Source organism: Bos mutus, chromosome 13, assembly GCF_027580195.1.
Source record: "Bos mutus isolate GX-2022 chromosome 13, NWIPB_WYAK_1.1, whole genome shotgun sequence".
NCBI lineage: Eukaryota > Metazoa > Chordata > Mammalia > Artiodactyla > Bovidae > Bos > Bos mutus.
Genome location: NC_091629.1, coordinates 46,012,084 through 46,033,667, shown reverse-complemented (window position 1 = coordinate 46,033,667; position 21,584 = coordinate 46,012,084). Strand labels below are relative to the sequence as shown.

Here is a 21,584-nt window from a genome sequence, read left to right as displayed (position 1 = left end):
CAAGTTCTGTCTTTATGCTGACTTTTCTCCCCCTCCAATTCTGTCTTTGGATTTCTTTGACTACCTGAGATGCGATGGCTGGTCTGCAGAATCTTTTCATTTGAACTTTGAGCATGAATGGAGTCGGGCTGTAATAGAGCTGTGAGGGGCAAGTTCTATTTTCTCCTCCCAAACTGTGAGTTCCCTGAGGGTCTTCCTACATCTCACCCTCACCTCAGTTCGTGTCCCGTTGCACACAGCTAAAGACAGGTTAACTGAGTCAGAAAGTGTTCGATGTGGAAGGGAACAGCATTTATTGATCACTTATCATGTGTTAGACCTAGCACTAAGGTCTTGACCTTCAGTAATCCCTATGACCCCCTTGTGAGGTGGGTGGGGTTAGAAGAAAAAATGGGAGAGGCAGAGAGGCTAGGACACCTATCAGACAGGGAGCCCAGCCTGTCCTGCTCCAATTGCAAGATCTGAACAAGTAACTTGTTCATAGCCTTAGGGTGGGGGCTGGGACCCAGATCACGCACCTCTGGGTCGACTCTTGGTAGAAAGAAACCTCTATTCCACACTAAAGATCTAAGTCCATCTGCAAAGGGGAGACCCTGCCTCTTAGAGCTTCAGAAAGACCCTTTGCACGATTTAGTATGGCCAGCGTGAGGTAATATCTAAGGGGAATCAGGAGACTCCCTCCAGTTTCTTCTCTGGAACCTCAGTTTCTCAAACTGTAAAATAGGAAAAGAGGTCTTCAGGCTCGGGGAATTCTTTTCTCAACCGGCCAGCAGGTGGAGCACACTCTCCATCACTCGCTTGGCCTCCAGAAAGTTGCGGAGTCTCGAGTGTCCGTCCAGAGGCCGAACCTTCGGGCTATCGGGACAGAGAAGTTCGCCGCCCTCCCCGACCGGCAGAGGGAGCTACTGAGCCCCGCTTAGGGTCCCGCCCCTGCAGGACATTCTCCGTCCTGCAGGGACCCGGGGCAGGGGACCGGTAGGGACAGACCCCCGCCCCCGGAGCGCGGAGCCCCGGGTTGGGGTCTGGGGAGGAGATCCTGGGGATGGATCACACAAACGCACAGACAAGGGCGCATGAGACTCAGAGGCGGGAGCGCGGAGCCACCCGCTCGCCCGCCCTCTGCAGGGACGGCGGCACAGGCTACAGGTAGTTGTCCTCGGCCGCGTCGCCCCCGCCCGGGGAGTCCCGGGCCTCTTCATCCGTGCTTTCGTCATCGTCGGGGGCCAGCGCCTCGATGTCGTGCGTTATGTCTGTCAGCAGCCGGTGGAAGGCCTGCGCCTCCGGCCGCTGGGCGCCGTCATAGCTGCGCACCGCTGACGCCGACGTGGAGCTCATGCTGCGCTTGATGCGGCCGAAGCTGTCGGTGAGGATGCCGCCCTCGCGGATGCCCACGCCCTCCAGGAAGCCTTCGAAGTAGCCAATGTCCTGGTCCGGAATGAAGGGCCTCATCCCTGCGGGTCGGGTCGAGGGCCAGGGTGATTCCTCGGGGTCAGCCCTTCCCCTCCCACCTTCGCTGGAGGGCGGAGTTCAGATCCCCGGCCCTGCCACTCGCTGGCTGTGTGGCTTGCACAACTCCTTGACTCTCTGAGCTGGAGAATAATGGTACAGTGCCCCGTACACATTTAAATGCTCACTGCATGTTAGCTTATTCTTGTTATCATTATTATTTCGATGGTTATATTCCTATTTATTCGTTATGTGCTGTGCTTAGTCGCTCGGTTGTGTCCCACTCTTTGTGACCCCATGGACTCAATAAGTAGCCTCAATAAGTATTCTGAGCCTTACTGTCCTCACCTGTAAAGCGGAGGTAATTGCACCTGTTCTCCCGGGCTGTAAGGATTAAATAAGGTTCTTAGCACACACTGGGCAGCCCATTTGACTTCTGTTTTACTTCTGTCACTACTTACTGGCTTTATGACTTATGTACTTTGTTTCTTTCAGCCTCAATTTTCTCATCTGCAAAATGGAGGCAAGTCATAGTTTCAACTTTCAGTACCGAGGGCCTTCAACCAGATGATCCTTTGGCACATGTTAACAGCCAAGTACATGTTAGCTTATTAAGAATCATCATTCCTGGGACTTCCCTGGTAGTCCAGTGGTTAAGGCTTGGCCTTCCAATCAAAGGAGTGCAGATTCAATTCCTGGTCTAGGAGCTAATATCCCATATGCCTCAGGGCCAACAAAACCAAAACATAAAAGAGAAGCAATATTATAACAAGTTGAATAAAAACTTAAAGAAAAAAAGGATTATCATTCCTCTTACTGTTATCATTAGCCCTCTTCACTAGCTCCATGACCTTGGACGAGTTCCTTAGCCTCTCTGAATTTTGGATGCCTCGTGGGGTAAAATGGGAAGTGTCATGCCCTCTTGCAGCTTTGCTGTGAAGGTGAAATGGTTACACCTGTGCTCTCTTTCCCGGCTCCGTGACTGCAGACAAGTCCCTTCCCCTCTCCGCACTTTGGTTTCCTTGTTTGTCTTGTGGATCTCATGATGTGGCTTTCAGTTCAGTTCAGTTGTTGCTCAGTCGTGTCCGACTCTTTGCGACCCCATGAATCACAGCACGCCAGGCATCCCTGTCCATCACCAACTCCTGGAGTTCACCCAGACTCACGTCCATCGAGTCAGTGATGCCATCCAGCCATCTCATCCTCTGTTGTCCCCATCTCCTCCTGCCCCCAATCCCTCCCAGCATCAGAGTCTTTTCCAATGAGTCAACTCTTCACATGAGGTGGCCAAAGTACTGGAGTTTCAGCTTTATCATCATTCCTTCCAAAGAAATCCCAGGGCCGATCTCCTTCAGAATGGACTGGCTGGATCTCCTTGCAGTCCAAGGGACTCTCAAGAGTCTTCTCCAACACCACAGTTCAAAAGCAACAATTCTTCAGCGTTCAGCCTTCTTCACAGTCCAACTCTCACATCCATACATGACCACTGGAAAAACCATAGCCTTGGCTAGACGGACCTTTGTTGGCAAAGTAATGTCTCTGCTTTTCAATATGCTATCTAGGTTGGTCATAACTTTCCTTCCAAGGAGTAAGCGTCTTTTAATTTCACGGCTGCAGTCACCATCTGCAGTGATTTTGGAGCCCAGAAAAATAAAGTCTGACACTATTTCCACTGTTTCCCCATCTATTTCCCATGAAGTGATGGGACCAGATGCCATGATCTTCGTTTTCTGAATGTTGAGCTTTAAGCCAACTTTTTCACTCTCCACTTTCACTTTCATCAGGAGGCTTTTTAGTTCCTCTTCACTTTCTGCCATAAGGGTGGTGTCATCTGCATATCTGAGGTTATTGATATTTCTCCCAGCAATCTTGATTCCAGCTTGTGCTTCTTCCAGCCCAGCATTTCTCATGATGTACTCTGCATAGAAGTTAAATAAGCAGGGTGACAATATACAGCCTTGACGTACTCCTTTTCCTATTTGGAACCAGTCTGTTGTTCCATGTCCAGTTCTAACTGTTGCTTCCTGACCTGCATACAGATTTCTCAAGTGGCAGATCAGGTGGTCTGGTATTTCCATCTCTTTCAGAATTTTCCACAGTTTATTGTGATCCACACAGTCAAAGGCTTTGGCATAGTCAAAAAAGCAGAAATAGATTTTTTCTGGAACTCTCTTGCTTTTTCCATGATCCAGCGGATGTTGGCAACTTGATCTCTGGCTCCTCTGCCTTTTCTAAAACCAGCTTGAATATCAGGAAGTTCATGGTTCACATATTGCTGAAGCCTGGCTTGGAGAATTTTGAGCATTACTTTACTAGCGTGTGAGATGAGTGCAATTGTGCGGTAGTTTGAGCATTCTTTGGCATTGCCTCTCTTTGGGATTGGAATGAAAACTGACCTTTTCCAGTCCTGTGGCCACTGCTGAGTTTTCCAAATTTGCTGGCATATTGAGTGCAGCACTTTCATAGCATCATCTTTCAGGATTTGAAATAGCTCAACTGGATTCCATCACCTCCACTAGCTTTGTTCGTAGTGATGCTAAGGCCCACTTGACTTCACATTCCAGGATGTCTGGCTCTAGGTCAGTGATCACACCATCGTGATTATCTGGGTCATGAAAATCTTTTTTGTACAGTTCTTCTGTGTATTCTTGCCATCTCTTCTTAATATCTTCTGCTTCTGTTAGGTCCATACCATTTCTGTCCTTTATCGAGCCTATCTTTGCATGAAATGTTCCCTTGGTATCTCTCATTTTCTTGAAGAGATCTCTAGTCTTTCCCATTCTGTTGTTTTCCTCTATTTCTTTTCATTGATCACTGAGGAAGGCTTTCTTATCTCTTCTTGCTATTCTTTGGAACTCTGCATTCAGATGCTTATATCTTTCCTTTTTTCCTTTGCTTTTCGCTTCTCTTCTTTTCACAGCTATTTGTAAGGCCTCCCCAGACAGCCATTTTGCTTTTTTGCATTTCTTTTCCATGGGGATGGTCTTGATCCCTGTCTCCTGTACAATGTCATGAACCTCTGTCCATAGTTCATTAGGTACTCTGTCTATCAGATCTAGGCCCTTAAATCTATTTCTCACTTCCACTGTATAATCATAAGGGATTTGATTTAGGTCTTGCCTGAATGATCTAGTGGTTTTCCCTACTTTCTTCAATTTAAGTCTGAATTTGGCAATAAGGAGTTCATGATCTGAGCCACAGTCAGCTCCTGGTCTTGTTTTTGCTGACTATATAGAGCTTCTCCATCTTTGGCTGCAAAGAATATAATCAATCTGATTTTGGTGTTGACCATCTGGTGATGTCCATGTGTAGAGTCTTCTCTTGTGTTGCTGGAAGAGGGTGTTATGACCAGTGCATTTTCTTGGCAAAACTCTATTAGTCTTTGCCCTGCTTCATTCCGTATTCCAAGGCCAAATTTGCCTGTTATTCCAGGTGTTTCTTTGCTTCCTACTTTTGCATTCCAGTCCCCTATAATGAGAAGGACATCTTTTTTGGGTGTTAGTTCTAAAAGGTCTTGTAGGTCTTCATAGAACCGTTCAACTTCAGCTTCTTCAGCGTTACTGGTTGGGGCATAAACTTGGATTACTGTGATATTGAATGGTTTGCCTTGGAAACAAACAGAGATCATTCTGTCGTTTTTGAGACTGCATCCAAGTACTGCATTTCAGACTCTTTTGTTGACCATGATGGCTACTCCATTTCTTCTGAGGGATTCCTGCCCGCAGTAGTAGATATAATGGTCATCTGAGTTAAATTCACCCATTCCAGTCCATTTTAGTTTGCTGATTCCTAGAATGTCGACATTCACTCTTGCCATCTCTTATTTGACCACTTCCAATTTGCCTTGATTCATGGACCTGACATTCCAGGTTCCTATGCAATATTGCTCTTTACAGCATCGGACCTTGCTTCTATCACCAGTCACATCCACAGCTGGGTATTCTTTTTGCTTTGGCTCCATCTCTTCATTCTTTCTGGAGTTATTTCTCCACTGATCTCCAGTAGCATATTGGGCACCTACTGACCTGGGGAGTTCCTCTTTCAGTATCCTATCATTTTGCCTTTTCATACTGTTCATGGGGTTCTCAAGGCAAGAATACTGAAGTGGTTTGCCATTCCCTTCTCCAGTGGACCACATTCTGTCAGATCTCTCCACCATGACCTGCCCATCTTGGGTTGCCCCACGGGCATGGCTTAGTTTCATTGAGTCAGACAAGGCTGTGGTCCTAGTGTGATTAGATTGACTAGTTTTCTGCGTGTATGGTTTCCGTATGTCTGCCCTCTGATGCCCTCTCACAACACCTACCGTCTTACTTGGGTTTCTCTTACCTTGGGCGTGGGGTATCTCTTTACGGCTGCTCCAGCAAAGCGCAGCCGCTGCTCCTTACCTTGGACGAGGGTAGGTACCTCTCCTCACTGCCGCCCTTCCTGACCTTCAACGTGGGATACCTCCTCTAGGCCCTCCTGCGCCCATGCAGCCACGGCTCCTTGGACGTGGGGTTGGTCAAAGGGTAAAGAGTGAACACTCCCAGCCTGGGCAGGGGGCTCACCGAGCAGGAGGAACTTGCGCCGGTCTCCGTAGAGCTTCAGCAGGCCTGCGCAGTAGTCCTGGATGGGCAGACCTAGCCGGTACTCCCGAAGCAGCAGCGCAAACTGCTGGATCTCTGGGGGCCCCAGCTTAGTCCGCAACTGTGGGTGCACCATTTGAAATTACTCCCCTGCCTAAAATACCCAGAGCTGGATGTATCCAGCCCAGCCCTCCTCTGAAAAGCTGGCCTCCTGGGGGACATCCAGACCCCTTGGGCTGCATCTAAGAGTGGGATGTGGACTCAAGCTGCCTAATTTAAAATCCTGGCCCCTTTACTGACCAGCTCTGTGATCATGAGCAGATGATAACCTCCTTAACCCTTGCTTTCCTCATCGCAAAGTGAGAATAATGATGGCACTTCCCTCTTGGGTTGTTGAAAGATGAAAGGAGATGATAGATTATAGGTGCTCAGAACAGTGCCCGGTATAAAGCCAGCACTCACTGCTAGCTGTTCATTAAGGTCTTTCATGGCTGACTCCGTTTATTCTCCGAATGTCATGCCCTGCCCTGACCTCTGAGGTCTTACACTTCAGTTATGCCCCGGATTGTTCATGATTCCTGAAATACCTGGCCACCCTGCCTGCCCCAGCTCACCGTGACCATGTAATCCTGTAACTGCTCGAGGCCCAGGCCGCTGTGGTCGCTGCTGCTGCAGTGGGAGCCATGGAAAGAGGGTGTGGACGTGCCGCTGTAACAGGCTTCAAATGTGTCCTGGGAGCTGTTGCTGCAGGAACAGAGGGAAGGGGCCTCACTCCCTCTCTCCAGCTCCTCACCATGCGGTAGGCTGAAGGTGGGAGGGAACAGCCACCCATACCCTGGGACTGAGCCCTCCTCCTGGACCCCATTTTGGCCCTCGAGGTCTCCTGTGATCTGGCCCTGCACCACCTCTTAAGCCTTGCCTCACCCTTGCTGCTTAGGCTCAGGCCACCTGTCTTCTTGCTTTTCCTCTAATACTCCAAGTACCTCCTCACCTCTGGGCCTTTGGCCATGCTATTACCTCGGCCTGGAATGCCTCTCTTTCCCTGTTGTGTGCTCAGCTAACTCTTCCTCATCATTGCATTTTAAAAGTCACCTCCTCGGGAGAGTTCTCCCTGATCCCTCCTGACCAAGTTAGACCCTCTGTCCAATATGATCACAAAGTCTATAAATCTACCCATGACATGGAGGCCTTTCCAATGCCCCCGCCAAATGTCCTTTCTAGCCACTCTGTCCCTCACATCCTCTGTCGCAGTCTCAGTGGCCTCCTGGCTGCTCCTCAGCCTCGCCAAGCATATCCTGCCTCAGCCTCCTTGCACTTGCTGTTCTCTCTACCTGGAGTGCTCTTCCCCTTTTTATCCATCAGGTCTCAGTTCAAGTGTCGTCACCTTGGAGAGGCCCTCCTGACTCCCCAGATGAGGCAGGGTTTTTGCAGCCACTCTCTGAGCTTCCCGGTCATGTTTCTTACTGTTGATGCTTATTGCTACTAAATAATGATTTCCCTGTCCCTTTGCCACACTTCAAGCATGCATGAGCAGAGACCTTGGTTTTCTCTGTTTGCTGAGTACCTCCTCTGTGCCGAGCACAGGTCTCATTCTTGCCCTGCTCCCCCTGTATCCCTAGCACACAGCACAGCACACAGGGATGCTGAGGCAGGATCTGCACGGTGAGTCTGAGGAGCAGCCAGAAGGCCACTGTGGCTGCGACAGAGGGTGTGAGGGACAGAGTGGTTAGAGAGGACATTTGGTGGGGGCATCAGAAAAGCCTCTGTGTCATGGGTAGGTACAGAGTAGGTACTCAATAAATATTGCTTAAATAAAAGTCAGCCTTGGGCTCTGCCTCCTGGTCTCTATGTTGTTCCAGAACCATCGTCAATGATTAGCTCTATAGAAGCACTGTACGTTTAGTGTGGATTCTAAGCCTACTTGGGTTCAAACCCCAGGCCAACAACTTACTAGCTTCTTGACCTTGTGTCAAGTTACTTAACTTCTCTATTTTCCAATTTCTCTAGCTATAAAATGGGATGGTAAAAAATTGGTGTCGTGAGAAATAGAGTTTTTAAATGAAGTGCATTATAAAATAGCCCTTGGCACATAGCACATTCAAAAGTTACTCATTGTCCTGACTATTGTCTCTCTAGCATACAGCAGATTGTTTAAGGACTGGCCTAAGGGCACACAGTATTAGGCAAATACATTGCTGCTAAAAAGTTGGTGGGGGGGAAGTAAGGCATATATCACCGGCAGACACTTGCCCTTGTCCAAAGGCCTTAGCAACAGAATTACGGTGACCAACGTGTCTCATTTTTCCTGGGACTTTCCTAGTTTTAGTACTGAAAATTTCATGTCCTGGGGAACATCTAAATCCTGAGCAAACTGGGGTGGTTGATCATCCAAAATAGAACCCTAGACAATGTTCTGCACTGAGACTTTTTTAAAAACCCTGTGTTTTCCAGTCCTGCTTATAGCTAGTTGTGGCTATGAGACCACGTTCTGGCCAACAAGATGTAAGCAGAAGCCATCAGGTGGAAATTTTAGCAAAGAATTAAAGACCTGCTGTGATGGTTGGAGCTATTACCACTATTTTGGCCCATGAGGTGATTTGGAGGATGAAAGCAAGTGTTAGGGAGGCTGGAAAGATACGTCTGGGTCCTTGATGACCACAAGGCCATGAACTCCTGGTCTACTTTATGTAAGAGGGAGGGGGAGGGGGAGGAAACTCTTGTTTAAACGGCTCTTTTTTAGAGTTTTCTATTCCATGAAGCCAAAATGATTTTTTGGCATTATTTGTGATTTTGGCCTCTGCAGGCCATTGAGTGTCTGGATGACTGGGGAAGAGCGGCAGGGTCCTGTGGACCTAGTTCTGGCTTCTGGCTGCCTTGTCTCTCTCTCTGGGGTTTGGATTCTATCAGCTCACTAGAGCCTCAGGCTCAGAGACCAGTGTCTCAGCACAAATCAAAGTGGAGTCACTTTCCCCCATCTTCTCTTGCCCACAGGGTCTCAAGAGTGCCCAGAGGACCAGTCCTGTTTGTGCAGGGACAGAGGGACCAGAGTGGGATCCCTGGCCAGGGCAGTACCCACAAGGAGCTGCAGCAGCTGAAGTCCGCGTCGTAGGCATAGGTCCCGTCAGTGCGGCAGCTCTCACCTGGGGGCAGCAGAGAGAGGGCAGTGAGTGGTGGCAAAGCAGGGACCAATATCCCCGGGTCCCTGAGGCCCCAAGCTCAGCCCCACCCTGGAGTAAAGATGGCGGCTGGAGCAAGGATGGCCTTGTAAGCAATCGTACAGGAGTTAGCTTACGCACTGAGTGAAACGGGCAGCCACTGGAAGATTGTGACCAGGATTCCTGCCCCCACCACCAACACAGAGACAACCTTGGGCAACCCACCTCTTCCTCCTGGCCCTCACCTTCCCCAAGGTTGGGACAACACCACCTTCCTGCCTACTCATGGGGACCTTGGGGAGAGCAAGCCAGGGACCAGTTGCTGTAGGGTTTGTAAGCCATATATGTTTGAGAGAGAGAGACAGAAAAAAAAAGACCTTTGGAGGGAAGGAGGTCAAAATCATGAGGAGAAAGGAGCACCGGGTACAGAGAATTTGCTCTGTACCTGACCCTGGTACAGGTACTGGCCTCCCCCTTGGCTCACTTAGTGGCACTTCCTCAGGATACTCCCCTGACTTTCCAGGTCAGGCTGGTTTCTCATTATATATTTTCCTACAAGAGTGTGTGGTTGCATTTTATTTGTGTAACTATTTCTTTTAAAGTAGGTTATTTTTCTTAAAAAACAAAAACAGGATTTCCCTGGTAGTCCAGTGGTTGAAAATCCACCTGCCGATACAAGGGACATTGGTTCGATCCCTGGTCCAGCAAGATTCCACATGCTGCGGGGCCACTAAGACCATGCACCTTGAAGCCTGCGCTCTGCAACAAGAGATGTCATCACAATGAGAAGCGTGCGCACCACAACTACGGAGTAGCCCCCGCTTGCTGCAACTAGAGGAGCTCCACAAGCAGCAGTAAAGGCCAGTATGGCCCAAAGAAATATTTTTATTTATTTGAGTACATCGGGTCTTCCTTGTGGCACACGGGATCTTTAGTTAAAGCATGCGAAATTTTGGTTGCAACATGTGGGATCTAGTTCTCTGGCCAAGGATTGAACCGGAACCCCTGGCTTGGGAGCATAAAGTCCTAGCCATTGAATCACCAGGGAAGTCCCTGTGTAACAATTTAATTACTGTCAGCTGATTTCAGCAATGCAAGCCTCCGAGGGAGGACCATGTCTGATTTTAGTCACCAGTGCATCCTGGGGATTAGCAGGATCCAACACTCAGGTGTTCAAGAAATATTTGTTGAATTATCTTATTTATTTCTCCATCATCCCTGGGAGAGTCAATGAACTTTCCCAGATTCTCAACAACCACAGTTGCCACAGATGGGAGTGCCTCCAGGAGGAAAGAGCCCACTCCCTGTTGCTGGAGCTATGCAAACAGGGACCACCCTGAGGGAGCTCTGGCTGAGGAAGTTCACTCTGGGGCCTTGAAGGAGGCATGTTGCAGATGGAAGCTTTAGAATCAGGTGCACTTGGGTTTGAATCCTGACTCTGTCATTTGCCAGCTGTGTGACCTTGAGACATTTATTGACCGCTCTGAGCCTTAATAGCCTCGTCCATTAAAACTGGATTCATAAGGCCTCAGTTCTTTCATCCATTCAGAAAATACACCTTAAGCGTCTGGCCCTGATCCTCCACTAGGAACAGGGGACACAGTGGTAAACAGGACAGATGAGGTTGTTATGAGGATTATAAACATGTGACACGTTGGGTCTGTGCTTGGCACATAGCTGGTGCTCAGCAAATCTCTGTTGATTTCATCTGCATTCCAGCCCTTGACAGCATTCAAGGACCAGTCTTGAAATCTTGGTTTTGACCTAGAGTCCTAGTAGGGCTAGATGGCTCAGTAAACAGACAATGCCCCTGGGATGCCAAAATACAAAAGGGAGAGAGAGTTCACCTCTAAAGGGCTTATTATAAAGCTAGGCTTGAGGTCATTATGAAATTGGACATTTTATTTTAGCTATATATTGGGGGTACACTGTAATTGCTGTAGAAGTCAGGACCCCTAAAGGCTTTTGTTGGCCCCAGTCTTGGGACATATCACCCCCTACCCTGCCCCTGACCCCCACCTCCTCTGGCCTTTCAGGATGATTCGCAGGAAGGTTGGCCAGGAATTGGAATACTCACTGCGGCTACAGAGCCACGGCCGTTCAGGCGTGGATGTGTAGTGGTAACCGGCCCGGTCCACGCACTCAATGCTTTGGTCCCCGTAGATGATCTGGAAGACCTGACAGATGAGGGCACAGGACTCCTCAGCAGCATCCTTGTCCAGAGAGAAGGATAGAGCTCAGTCCCTCTTCTGTGATCAGGATGCCCCTGCTTCCTGAAAACGCAGTGTGAGCGGGCACACAAGGGCACACACTCAACTATGGGCGACTTTAGAGCCACTCTAAGGTCATTTTCCATCAAAATTATCTAGCCATGCTCTGGGTGGCTTCTATAGAAATAGCCGTTTACTGGTCTTTCTAGAATCGTGTGAAAACTGTAACTCTCATGCTCTGAAAAGTACACACAGGTACCCCCAGTTTATGGGAGAATTATGGGCCTTCCTGAAGCTTATGCTAAATTAAACATTAGCATGCTTATGCTAAATTAAATTAAGTTTACACGTAGGAAGCTGAAACCCAGAGACTAAAGTGATTAGCCAGGGCTAGAACCCTGGTCTCCTAATACCTAGTAAGAGGAGGAAGAATTACATGTATGAAAATGTTAGGCTCAACATAGTTATTGTGCCATATTTAGATGTGAGCTTCCTGGCACCCAGGGCAAAAATGGAAGCAGGATGAATATATAAACTTCAGTCCCTGATAGAAGGAAGGTATTTAGCTTCTTGGGTAACACTTTTTTGAGATGGCGAATTTGAAGAGGAATTTGCCTTTTTGGTTTACCTCTTTAGTAAGAGATATAGAAAGACAACTAATAAAGAGTCCATCTTTATGAAGTCATTTCTCATTTTGTGCTTCTAAAAAAGTCAGCCCAGGGTGTAAATTAAAATGTAACCTTAGGACAGGCATTTTGGGATGAGGGAGTAAAGTTATCATTAAACCAGGATTGATCCTTATAATAACCCTATTAAGTGGACAGAGAAGACGGGATCCTTATTTCATGACAGTGGATAAGTGACTCACACAGCAGGCTCATGGCTTTGGTTAATATTGGCACCCAGGTTTTTTGACTCTAACTCCTGTACCCTTCTTGGGACCATGATGCCTCAGATTGGAGGCCAGAGGCTCAGATACTCCCGGAAAAAAGCCTTATTTATTTACTCATTCTACAAATTATTACTTATTTCCACTGTGTGGCAGGCACTGTGCTGGGTTATGGAGTCTCAGAGGTGAATTAGGTAAGGCCTAAAGCCCTCTCAGCCTAGAGGAATAAACAGGGCACACTGGTGCCTATGCCTGGAATGGACTTTCTTGGCTCTTTGCCCTGCTGCTTCCTTCTCTCTTCCACATTTCAGTTTAAAAGGCACAAACTCACTTTCCCTCTGAAAAATGGATCTCCTTCCTCCTTATCATTTCAAGTTGCCTGTTTTTTTCTTGGTCCCTATCACAACATATCCTAATATATTATGAACTAATCCATCTACTCAATATATTTATTGAGCAGCTAGGAAATGGCAACTCACTCCAGTATTCTTGCCTGGAGAATCCCGTGGACAGAGGAGCCTGGTGGGCTATAGTCCATGGGGTTGCAAAGAGTTGGACATGACTGAAGTGACTTAGCATGAACGCATACATATGCCAGGCACTTTTCTAGGTGCCAAGGATAAATGAGAAAGTGTTTCAAGTCAGCTCCATAGCCTGAGTTTACTGGTTACTATCCACCTTTCTTTCTAAAGAGGCACCGTGTCTATTTTGTTCACCACATGGGATTTATACATAGGGGGAGTTCAAGACCCTGGGTCAGAGAAAAAGCTTACAAGTCTCAGGGTTTGAAGGTGTCCGCTAGACAGTGAGCTCCCTAAGAGAGGACACTAATTATGTCTTGTTCATTTCTGTATCCATGGCACCTAGACCAATGCCTAGCAGAAGCTGGTACTCAATGAACATGGTCAAATAAATAAAAGCAAGGGTGAATGTGGAGGATAGAGGGTGGAGCAAGAATGGCGGGAAATCTTATGCTTTGGGTGATGACCGTTGTTACCAAGAACACAGGCTCTGAACTTTTGGGTCCCAGTGTTGAAATCACTGCCTGCTTCCTGTGTGACCTTGCACAAGTTGCTTAGCCTCTGTGTCTGTTTCCTTCTCTGTAGAATAGGAATGATGGTAATATTTGCCTCTAGGGGTTAACGTGAGAACAAAATGATTAATACTGGTTTCCTGTCTGGCACAGGTCGGGCACTCAATTCGTGCTGGAAATTACTGTCCTCATGATTCTTACTGTGGTAGTGCGGAGACTGACGACTTTGGGGAAAGAGGAGGGCTGGAGGAGAGATTAGATCAAGTCTGGGCCATTTTGAGCTTTCATCCCTCCGGGACAAGTAAGGGGAAGGTGTCCCTGAGGTGTCCCGGAGCTGGAGGGTAGAAGCCTTTTGCCGTTATGGGCACACAGTACCTGAAATCCTGGAGAGTAGGGCCAAAAGAGGGAGATGAAAAGGGGCGAGGGGACGGGGGAGTGAGGGCGGAGGGTTGCGGGGGTGGGGGCGGAGGGATAGGGGGAGGGGGTGGCGGGGACAGAGGGATGGGGAGCGGGAGGGGGCGGTGCGGAGGGATGGGGGCGGGGGTGAAGACATGCCCTGGAGGCAGGGTGCAGGGACTCAGGGTGCCCTCGGGCTCACCCTGTTGGCCACAGCCAGAATGACCAAGTTGCAGTAGGCGTCGGGGCTGGGGTCCTGCGGGTCGAGCGGGTTGGGGCCCGGGTGACGCCGCTCCCAGCTGCCACCGCCGCCACCCGCCTGCCTCCGTTCCCAGCTGCCGCCTGGCTTTCCTGTGCCGCCGCCGCCGCCGGCGTGCCGCCGCTCCCAGCTGCCGCTGAACGTCTGCCGCCGCTCCCAGCTGCCCGACGCCCGCGCCCCGGCGCGCTGGCGCTCCAGGCTGCCGCCGCCGCCGCCCCCGGCCCGGGCCTCGGCGCCTGCGCCGCCGCCCCACGCCATCCGCCAGTCCAGGCTGCAGATGGTGTGGCGCCGCTCGGTGGTGCCCACCCGCCGCTTCTCGGGCGACACGCCCGGCGGGCCCGGGTCGCGCCCCGCCCCGCCGGGGCTGGCGTCTACGCCGGCTGGCACCGGATCCACGCCCAGACCTAGGAGAGGTCGTGTGGCAGTCAAAGCAGGAGATCCAGGCTAAGCGCCCCCTCTCCCGAGGCCAGCTGGGGGTCCTGACCCGCCGCTGCGGGATGGGGATTTGGGAGTGAGTCCCCCGGCCCCTGTGCTCAGGACGCACCCCTGGCTTCAAAGTCAGGAGGCCCGACCCCGCCCCATTCCGGGTCCCTGCTTTTGGACCCCGCCCCACCCCTCAGGCTCCACCCCTGCATCTGGCCGTTCCCACCCATCCCACCCCATCCAGACGACCCTCGCCTCGGACCCTGCCGTCTGATCTGAGTAGTGGTCAGGCTATCGCCTCTCTCTTTACTGTTAATCTGACCCTGTTCTTGGTTTCGGGAACCTGTCCTTGGATCCAAGCTTCCCTTCAGCTCCGCCCCTGGCCTCAGGCCCCGCTCCTAGGATACCTCACACCTCCCACCGGGTATCTCAGCCGCGAGCTCCGCCCCCCAGTGTACGGCTCCGCCCCTAAGTGAGACTCCGCCTCTTGCCCCAGGTACCCTCTTAGCCTCAGAATTTTGCTACCCATTAATCACGCATTCGGGCCTCAGGATTCTGGCTTCTCCATCATTTCCGAGATGGTGGGTCAGGCTTCCCTCCTTCAAGCCTCAACACTGGGCTCCCTTTTCTTGCAAACAGCCGTGCCCTATCCCTAGTCTCGGGGTAGTTTGGTCAGGCCTTTCACCCCATCCTCCAGCCTCAGGCCCCGCCCCTGCCCCAGGCCACGCCCATTTCTAGGTGACGGGCGCGTTCTCTACCCCTTCCCCTCCCCGCCCTGCCCCGCCAGGCCCCGCCCACCGTACCGGTCTTCAGCACCAGCAGGTGCAGAGCGTCGTCCTGAAGGTAGGAGGCGGCGGCAATCTCGTGCGTGGGGATACGCAAGATAAGCTCCTCGTTGTCGCGCCAGGTGAGCAGCAGGCAGCGGGCCGACAGGCTCAGGATGCTGTCTTGCTCCGCCGTGGTCTTCAGCGGCAGCTCCTTCAGCTGCTGCAGGGTGGGTCGGATCTCCTGAGTCCCGGTGGCCACGGGTGGGAAACGTAGGGTGGGAAACGTAGGGGACCAGACCCTGTCCTCCCCTCTCCCGGCGCCTCACCCTGGCCGTGTCCAGCAGCTGCAGGAGCTCGTCCCGACTGGAGGGGTTCAGTGAGGAAGTGACCCAGGTGAGGTGGCCCAGGAACTGTATAGAAATGGGACGGGGGTCGGGGGTGTGGGAGAAGGGCAGAGAGAGGTCACCTTGAAGCCGCGGAGGACCCTGACCTCACTGACACCGTAAAGTTAGACTGAGATAGAAATATCTGAATTAATAATAATGGCTTGGTTATAACTGTTATTAAAGCAATCCTAGGAGCCATAGTCCTGCGAGTTTTAGGCACTCATTCATCCTTACTTTGAGGATGAGAAAACTAAGGCACAGTCAAAATAAATAACCTGCCCAGTATTATCTATAATATAAAGGGTGGAGCTGGACTCCACACACCAGAACCCACACTCTCACTGCTCACTTATTTTTGCTAATATAAGCTTACTTTATGAGCATACAGTTATTTAACTATGGCAGAAGCAAAGGTCACTGTAATAGCTTGAAAGAACAGGCCACTTGCAATTTCCCACTTGGCCTGAGTGGCTCCTGTTCATCCCAAGTACCCATGTCAACAGGTCACTGGCCTTCTTTATGATCTTGTTGCAGAAATTAAGTGGGAAGGAAAGAATATTGTATCAAGTTAGTATATAATTTTGTCAGAAAAATAAGTAAATCATTCATTCTTACTTATAGCTTAATGTTATCACACTTAAATGTCATTAAGTGTCTTCTTTCATTATTTTTAGTCTTATTCTTACAGGTGAATTCTACCAATCATACCATTTCTCTTCTTTTTATTCTCTATAAAGTTTCAGTCCCCAGTTTTTTAAGTGACTTTGTTAGCTTTTCCCTTTATAGGGTTGCCAGATAAAATACAAGATGCCAATTAAATTTGGTTTTCATGTAAACAGCTACTTTTTTAGTTTGTTTTTAAAGTAATTTTAGTCTCATGTAACACTGGGTATATATTAATACTAAAAAATACTCATTGCCTACCTGAAATTCAAATTTTTAATAAAAACTTTATTGAAGTATAATTGATTTACAATGCTTCAGGTATATAGCCCAGTGATTCGGCTGTATACATATATAATATATATATATATTCTTTTTCATATTCTTTTCCATCATAGATTATTACAAAATATCAACTATATTTCCCTGTGTTATACAATAGGTCCTTGTTGTGTATCTATTTTATATATAATGGTGTGTGTTAATCCCAAACTCCTAATTTATCCCTCCCCCTACCAACCGGGTGCCTGTTTTTGCTAAATCTGACACTCCTACCCCCATATTGATCTTTGTTGGGTAATGAGGATTCTCCACTGCTCCTTCATGGTGTGCATGAAATAGAAGTAGAGCCCTTGAGTTGGCCCAAGTCCCTGTGACTTGCAGAACTGGCTTCCTTTAATCTGGACACCATCCAAGTAGCAGTAATGTCACTGCAGTAAAATCTCACAAGACGGACTGGCTTTTCGGTGCACAGGGCACCTTCCCATCTGCTTTGCCCTTGGGGTATAGACTTTGAGCCCCGTGTTGAGATGGGAACACTGAGGCTGAGCAGATGGAGGTCACTTGCTGAGGGTTCCCAGCAGAGTGCACGTGCAGGGCTGGGTTGACTCCATGCCTCTTTCCCCTGAGCCTCCCCTGTGTAAGATAAGGCTGGTCATAGGTTGGTGTGTAGGAGAGGTAAAGTCTTTCCTGATGGGGTCCAGAACATGCCACCCTAAAATATGGCACCTCAGCACATTGACTATTTTAAGCTGAGGGAGTCAGAGGAAATGACAGCAGCAGGAAGGTCATTCAGAATTCCCCTGCATCATCCTTCTTCCCTGAAAGCAGGAGATAAATCTCCCTGGTGAAAGGTACCTTCTTTTCAGAGTACTAGCAGGAAGGGAGACCTCCTTATCACCAGAGACAGGGAACTGAGGGCCGAGAAGTCTGTATAAACAAATCTTGTTCCTCCTTTACCATGTACTACCCCTACTCCGAACCCCTCTGCCTTGTCAGTTCTTCACAGATTTATTGTTTCTTTGTCCAAAATGTATTAAAGTTTCCTCTAGTCACTTCTCAGGGTCTTCCATTCTCTCCCTGAACATTCTCACGTACATGTGAAAATTTAATAAAATGCGTGTGCTTTTCTCCGGTTAATCTTTGTTCAGTTTAAATTTCAGACCAGGGGGAACCTAAGAGGGTCGAGGGAAACTTTCCCCCTAATCTGTTGTCCCCAGATCCTTCCCACCCTTCCCCCCTCATCCCACGCATACCTTGACCTCTTTCTCCAGATAGTCACAGAGCAGAATCTGAGGGTCGATGAGGTAGTCGGGGGGATAGAGGGGCATCGAGTGCAGGGGGCGGCGGCTCACACTGCTCCGACAGGCTGCCCGGCGCGCAGCCTTGGGGAACACCAGCCTCCGGATGGGGGACACAAAGCCCTGGGGGAGGCAAGGGCATGGGGGTAAAAGCCACTGACTTGGTCTTCTCCAGCACCAGCACTTATACGCAGCCTTGTACTTATATTATCTAATTGCATTCTGACAAAAACACTGCAGGGAGGGACAAGTTACCTCTGTGATTTCCATTTTACAGATGGAGAAACTGAGCCTCAGAAAGAGCTAGTAAGGTTACCAGCTAGTGGCTGTAGAACCAATATTCACCCTGGGCAGTCTGGCTCCAAACCTTCATTCTAAATACCCAGGTGAGGGAGTTTGAGGGAGAATGGATACATGTCTATGTATGGCTGGGTCCCTTCCCTGTTTGCCTGAAACTATCACAACATTGTTAATTGGCTAACCCCAATACAAAGTAAAAAGTTAAAAAAAATAAACACCCAAGTGACAGTAGGAACTTACCTAGGCTGGGGCAAGTACAGAAAAATATTAACATCCAATCTGGCTGAATGGTAGGTGCATAGGTATTTATTAAGCTATTTCCTATGCTTTCCTCAATATTAGAAATGATTGATTTCTAACTAATGATACCATAGTATAATCCAGTGGGCACCTGCATTAAAAATGGCCTGAATCTAGATTGAAGGAGCAAATTCTAGGGCTTCAACTCAGCCCAACAGAATTTAAACTCTCAGGAAAGTGTGAGCACTGATCTAGACCAGTGGTTCTCAGTGTGTGGTTCCTGGGTCTCCACCACCAGCAGTAGCAGCATCACCTGGGAATTTAAGAGAAATATACATTCTTGTACTCCATCCCAGACCTATTGGACCAGAAACTGGGATGAGACCCCCATGATCTGTGTTTTAACAAGCACCAGGTGATTCTGATGCCCAGTTCAAGTTTTACAATCAGTATCATGGAGCCTGGATTAAGTACAAGGAAGCTCTGAGGAATGAGATCAAGCAATCTGGGAACAAACATTCCAAGAAGAGGGCACAGCATGTGCAAAATCCTGGGGGCTGCAAGGGCTGGATGAGCACAAGCCTGGAGAAGATATGTTATAGCCATTTTGCTGTAGCCAAATGATGAGCTGAACAAGTCATAGAGGGCTTGAATGTTGGCTATGGAGGCAGGACTTTATCCCATGTATGGAGTATGTGTGTATGCCTAAGTGGACTGGGAAGGTAATTGTTTTGTCTGTGGCCCTGAACGGTCCAGCCTTGACCACTTCTCCAACTTCATCTCACTGCCCCTCACACCTGTCCTCTGGGTCTAGGGCCATCTTTCAGTTCTTCCTACTTGCTATATTCCTTCCTCCCATGGAGGGGCTTTGCACACACTGTTTCCCTGCCTGAAACATTCTTTCCTACTCCCTTTCTTTCCACCTATCAGCTCAGGCTGACCAGTCTAAGGTTTAACATTCTCCCAGCACTGCATATGGAGCCTTTTGTACAATTTTACATTAATGGCTTTAAAAAACATTAATAGCTGTCTTCCCCACTAGACTGTGAGCTCCAGGGAGGGGGCAGGGACCTTGTCTGACTTTATTCACAGTGCATCATCACCAGCACCAGGCATGGTGCCTGGTATATAATAGGTACTGAATAAATATCTGTAGAAGAAAGGAACCAAGAAGCAACAAGCACCTATGTCTTGGCTCCCTTTGGAGCCCTCATAAGTCACATGGGAGCCTTTTCAAACAGTTGGATCTTGGTTTCCTGGGGGAAGAGGGCTCGGTGGGGATGGGGGTGGGAGTTGGAAGCCCAGAGGCTTCCTGGACTGCAAAGACAAACAAGTGAGATGCCCAGAGAACCAGACTAGAAAATTTCTGAGAGTCAGGAAGAAGTAAAGATCTAGGGGTTTGGGGAGTGACCCTCAGGCTGAGGCCTTTGGAACAGAACTGGTCCCTGTATAAAGATGGGGAGAGGCCAGGCTCAGCTAGAACCTGGCAGGAGGAGGAGGTAGGTGTCCCAAGCCCAGATAGGCAGCCTTGTAGCACAGACTTCCCCTGCCTGAGGTCCTTCTCCCTGATGAGGCAAGAATCAGGGGAATGGGTTTGCTTGGTGTCTGTTTTTCTGTCTGTCCTTCGGTCTGAGAAACTGCAGAGGGGAACCCCCAGGAACACCAGGGAAGCAGGTTGGGAGTGTCTCCCAGACTAATCTGGCTGGCTGGATTTTCCTGGAAGGTACCTGTCCTTCTGTTCTTTCCTGGGATGGCAGAGGCCACTAAGAGTAGGGAGACTGGTTAGAGAGTTTGAGCCCAAATGTCTGGCTGCCCAAGGGTGGAGAGAAAGGTCTTTCCAAACAAGAAGAAAGGTGCTCCTGAGCACTCACTGCCCATCACCCCACCCCCAGGCTTCTCATTTCTCCAACTCCGGGTGCACTTCTCTACCCCGAACCCTTTCCAAACCCCCACCTACCTTTTTCCCTTTCTTGACTTCATATTCCATGGTGAAGCGTCCCCTCCGCTCCTGCCACCCTCCTAGCCACCCCTCCACCTTCTCCCCCCACACAGTTTCTTTGTTCTTTTTCCTGCCTGGTCGGAAACTCCACCAGCCCTGGAGTTCCTGCCCCTCCCATCTGATAGTGAGCGGCCGGGTGAGGGTGGATGAAGGACGCAGCCTTGGAACCCTCCAGCTGAACAGTGGAAGCCCAGTCAGAGCAACAGACCAGGGAGAAAACCCCAAGATCTCCAGCCCGCAGGCTTGCTGCTGAGGGGGCTCGGGAACTGACTAAGGCTGGGAAGTGTCCTCTGAATTTAGAGGCAGAAAATCCCAGATCCACCCACTTCTGCCACTAACCTTGCTGTGTGACCTTGGCAAGGCAGGTGAGTTTCCCCTTTTCACAGCCTGTTTCCCCCTCCATTTTATAAATTAGGGGTAAACTTTGCCTTCCTCTCTAGGCTGCTGTGGTGAGAAAAAAATGAAAGAGTGGGTAGGCAAATGCTTCATAAACTATGGAATATTGTGTGAAAGCAAGTTATGATTTTAAGAATTAATCATTACCAATTTTAAGGGAGGCAGTATGCATGGGCTTCAGAGATAGGCCGCTTGAGTTTGAATCCTGGCTTTGCCACTTACTAGGATTATGACCTTGGGTCTGTAACCTCTTGTGCCTCCATTTCCCCATTTGTAAAATGGGTACAATATCAGCCTGGCCCTCAGAGTGAACTTGTAAGAATTAAACTCACTTAGAAAAACTCCTGGAACACGTGAAGTACTCAATAAACATTAACTCTTCACCTATCTGTGTATCTGCGTGTTCTGGGCTGTTTTACTGTCTCTTGAGAGAATACTACTAGGGAAGCGGGGCTCATTTTGTGGTTCTGGACTGAGCCCTTTATGTATTTCATCTCACTTATTCTTCACAATACTGGTGTGCCATTATTATATGTGTTGTGTTTGTATGTATATTAGTCGCTCAGTCATGTCCAAGTCCTTGTGACCCCATAGACTGTAGCCTGCCAGGTTTCTCTGTCCATATAATTTTCCAGGCAAGAATACTGGAGTGGGTCACCATTCCCTTCTCCAGGGGATCTTTTCAACCCAGGGATCGAACCCAGGTCTCCCACATTTCAGGTGGATTCTTTACCATCTGAGCCACCAAGGAAGCCCTATATGTGCTACCCAGATTTTTAAAACAGACTCAAGTGCAGAGGTGAACCCAAGGAGGGCACACAGTAAACGAGACGAGGGCCTGGAGTTTCTGCTTGGTCTGGCTCTGATCTGAAGC

General features: G+C 49.2%; 1 protein-coding gene across 3 annotated transcripts; it reads right to left on the bottom strand.

The window, feature by feature from the left end:
• Positions 1 to 269: 269 nt before the first annotated feature.
• CCM2L (CCM2 like scaffold protein) lies at positions 270 to 20,381 on the bottom strand. Of its 3 annotated transcripts, none has more exons than XM_070381555.1 (10): positions 20,273 to 20,381; positions 17,731 to 17,898; positions 15,473 to 15,556; positions 15,183 to 15,366; positions 13,900 to 14,360; positions 11,247 to 11,382; positions 9,091 to 9,154; positions 6,629 to 6,758; positions 5,997 to 6,135; positions 270 to 1,451 (listed from the first exon to the last, which is right to left on the bottom strand). In XM_070381555.1, exons 1-10 carry the CDS (start codon positions 20,300 to 20,302, stop codon positions 1,141 to 1,143), a joined length of 1,707 nt encoding a protein of 568 aa, XP_070237656.1. In that variant the 5' UTR covers positions 20,303 to 20,381; the 3' UTR covers positions 270 to 1,140. The 3 variants fall into 3 exon arrangements, with proteins under 3 accessions (XP_070237656.1, XP_070237654.1, XP_070237655.1); XM_070381553.1 differs by having other exon boundaries at positions 15,183 to 15,363; positions 20,273 to 20,364; XM_070381554.1 differs by lacking the exon at positions 20,273 to 20,381 and adding an exon at positions 18,316 to 18,591.
• Between the last annotated feature and the right edge of the window lie 1,203 nt (positions 20,382 to 21,584).

Excerpts from the sequence above, each read along its gene's own strand:
- CCM2L (XM_070381555.1), bottom strand. The coding sequence starts at position 20,302 with ATGGAATATGAAGTCAAGAAAGGGAAAAAG. Across the intron at positions 15,557-17,730 it reads ATCTGGAGAAAGAGGTCAAG|TTCCTGGGCCACCTCACCTG; the intron begins GTATGCGTGGGA and ends ATTTCTATACAG. Across the intron at positions 15,367-15,472 it reads AGCTGCTGGACACGGCCAGG|CAGCTGAAGGAGCTGCCGCT; the intron begins GTGAGGCGCCGG and ends CCCACCCTGCAG.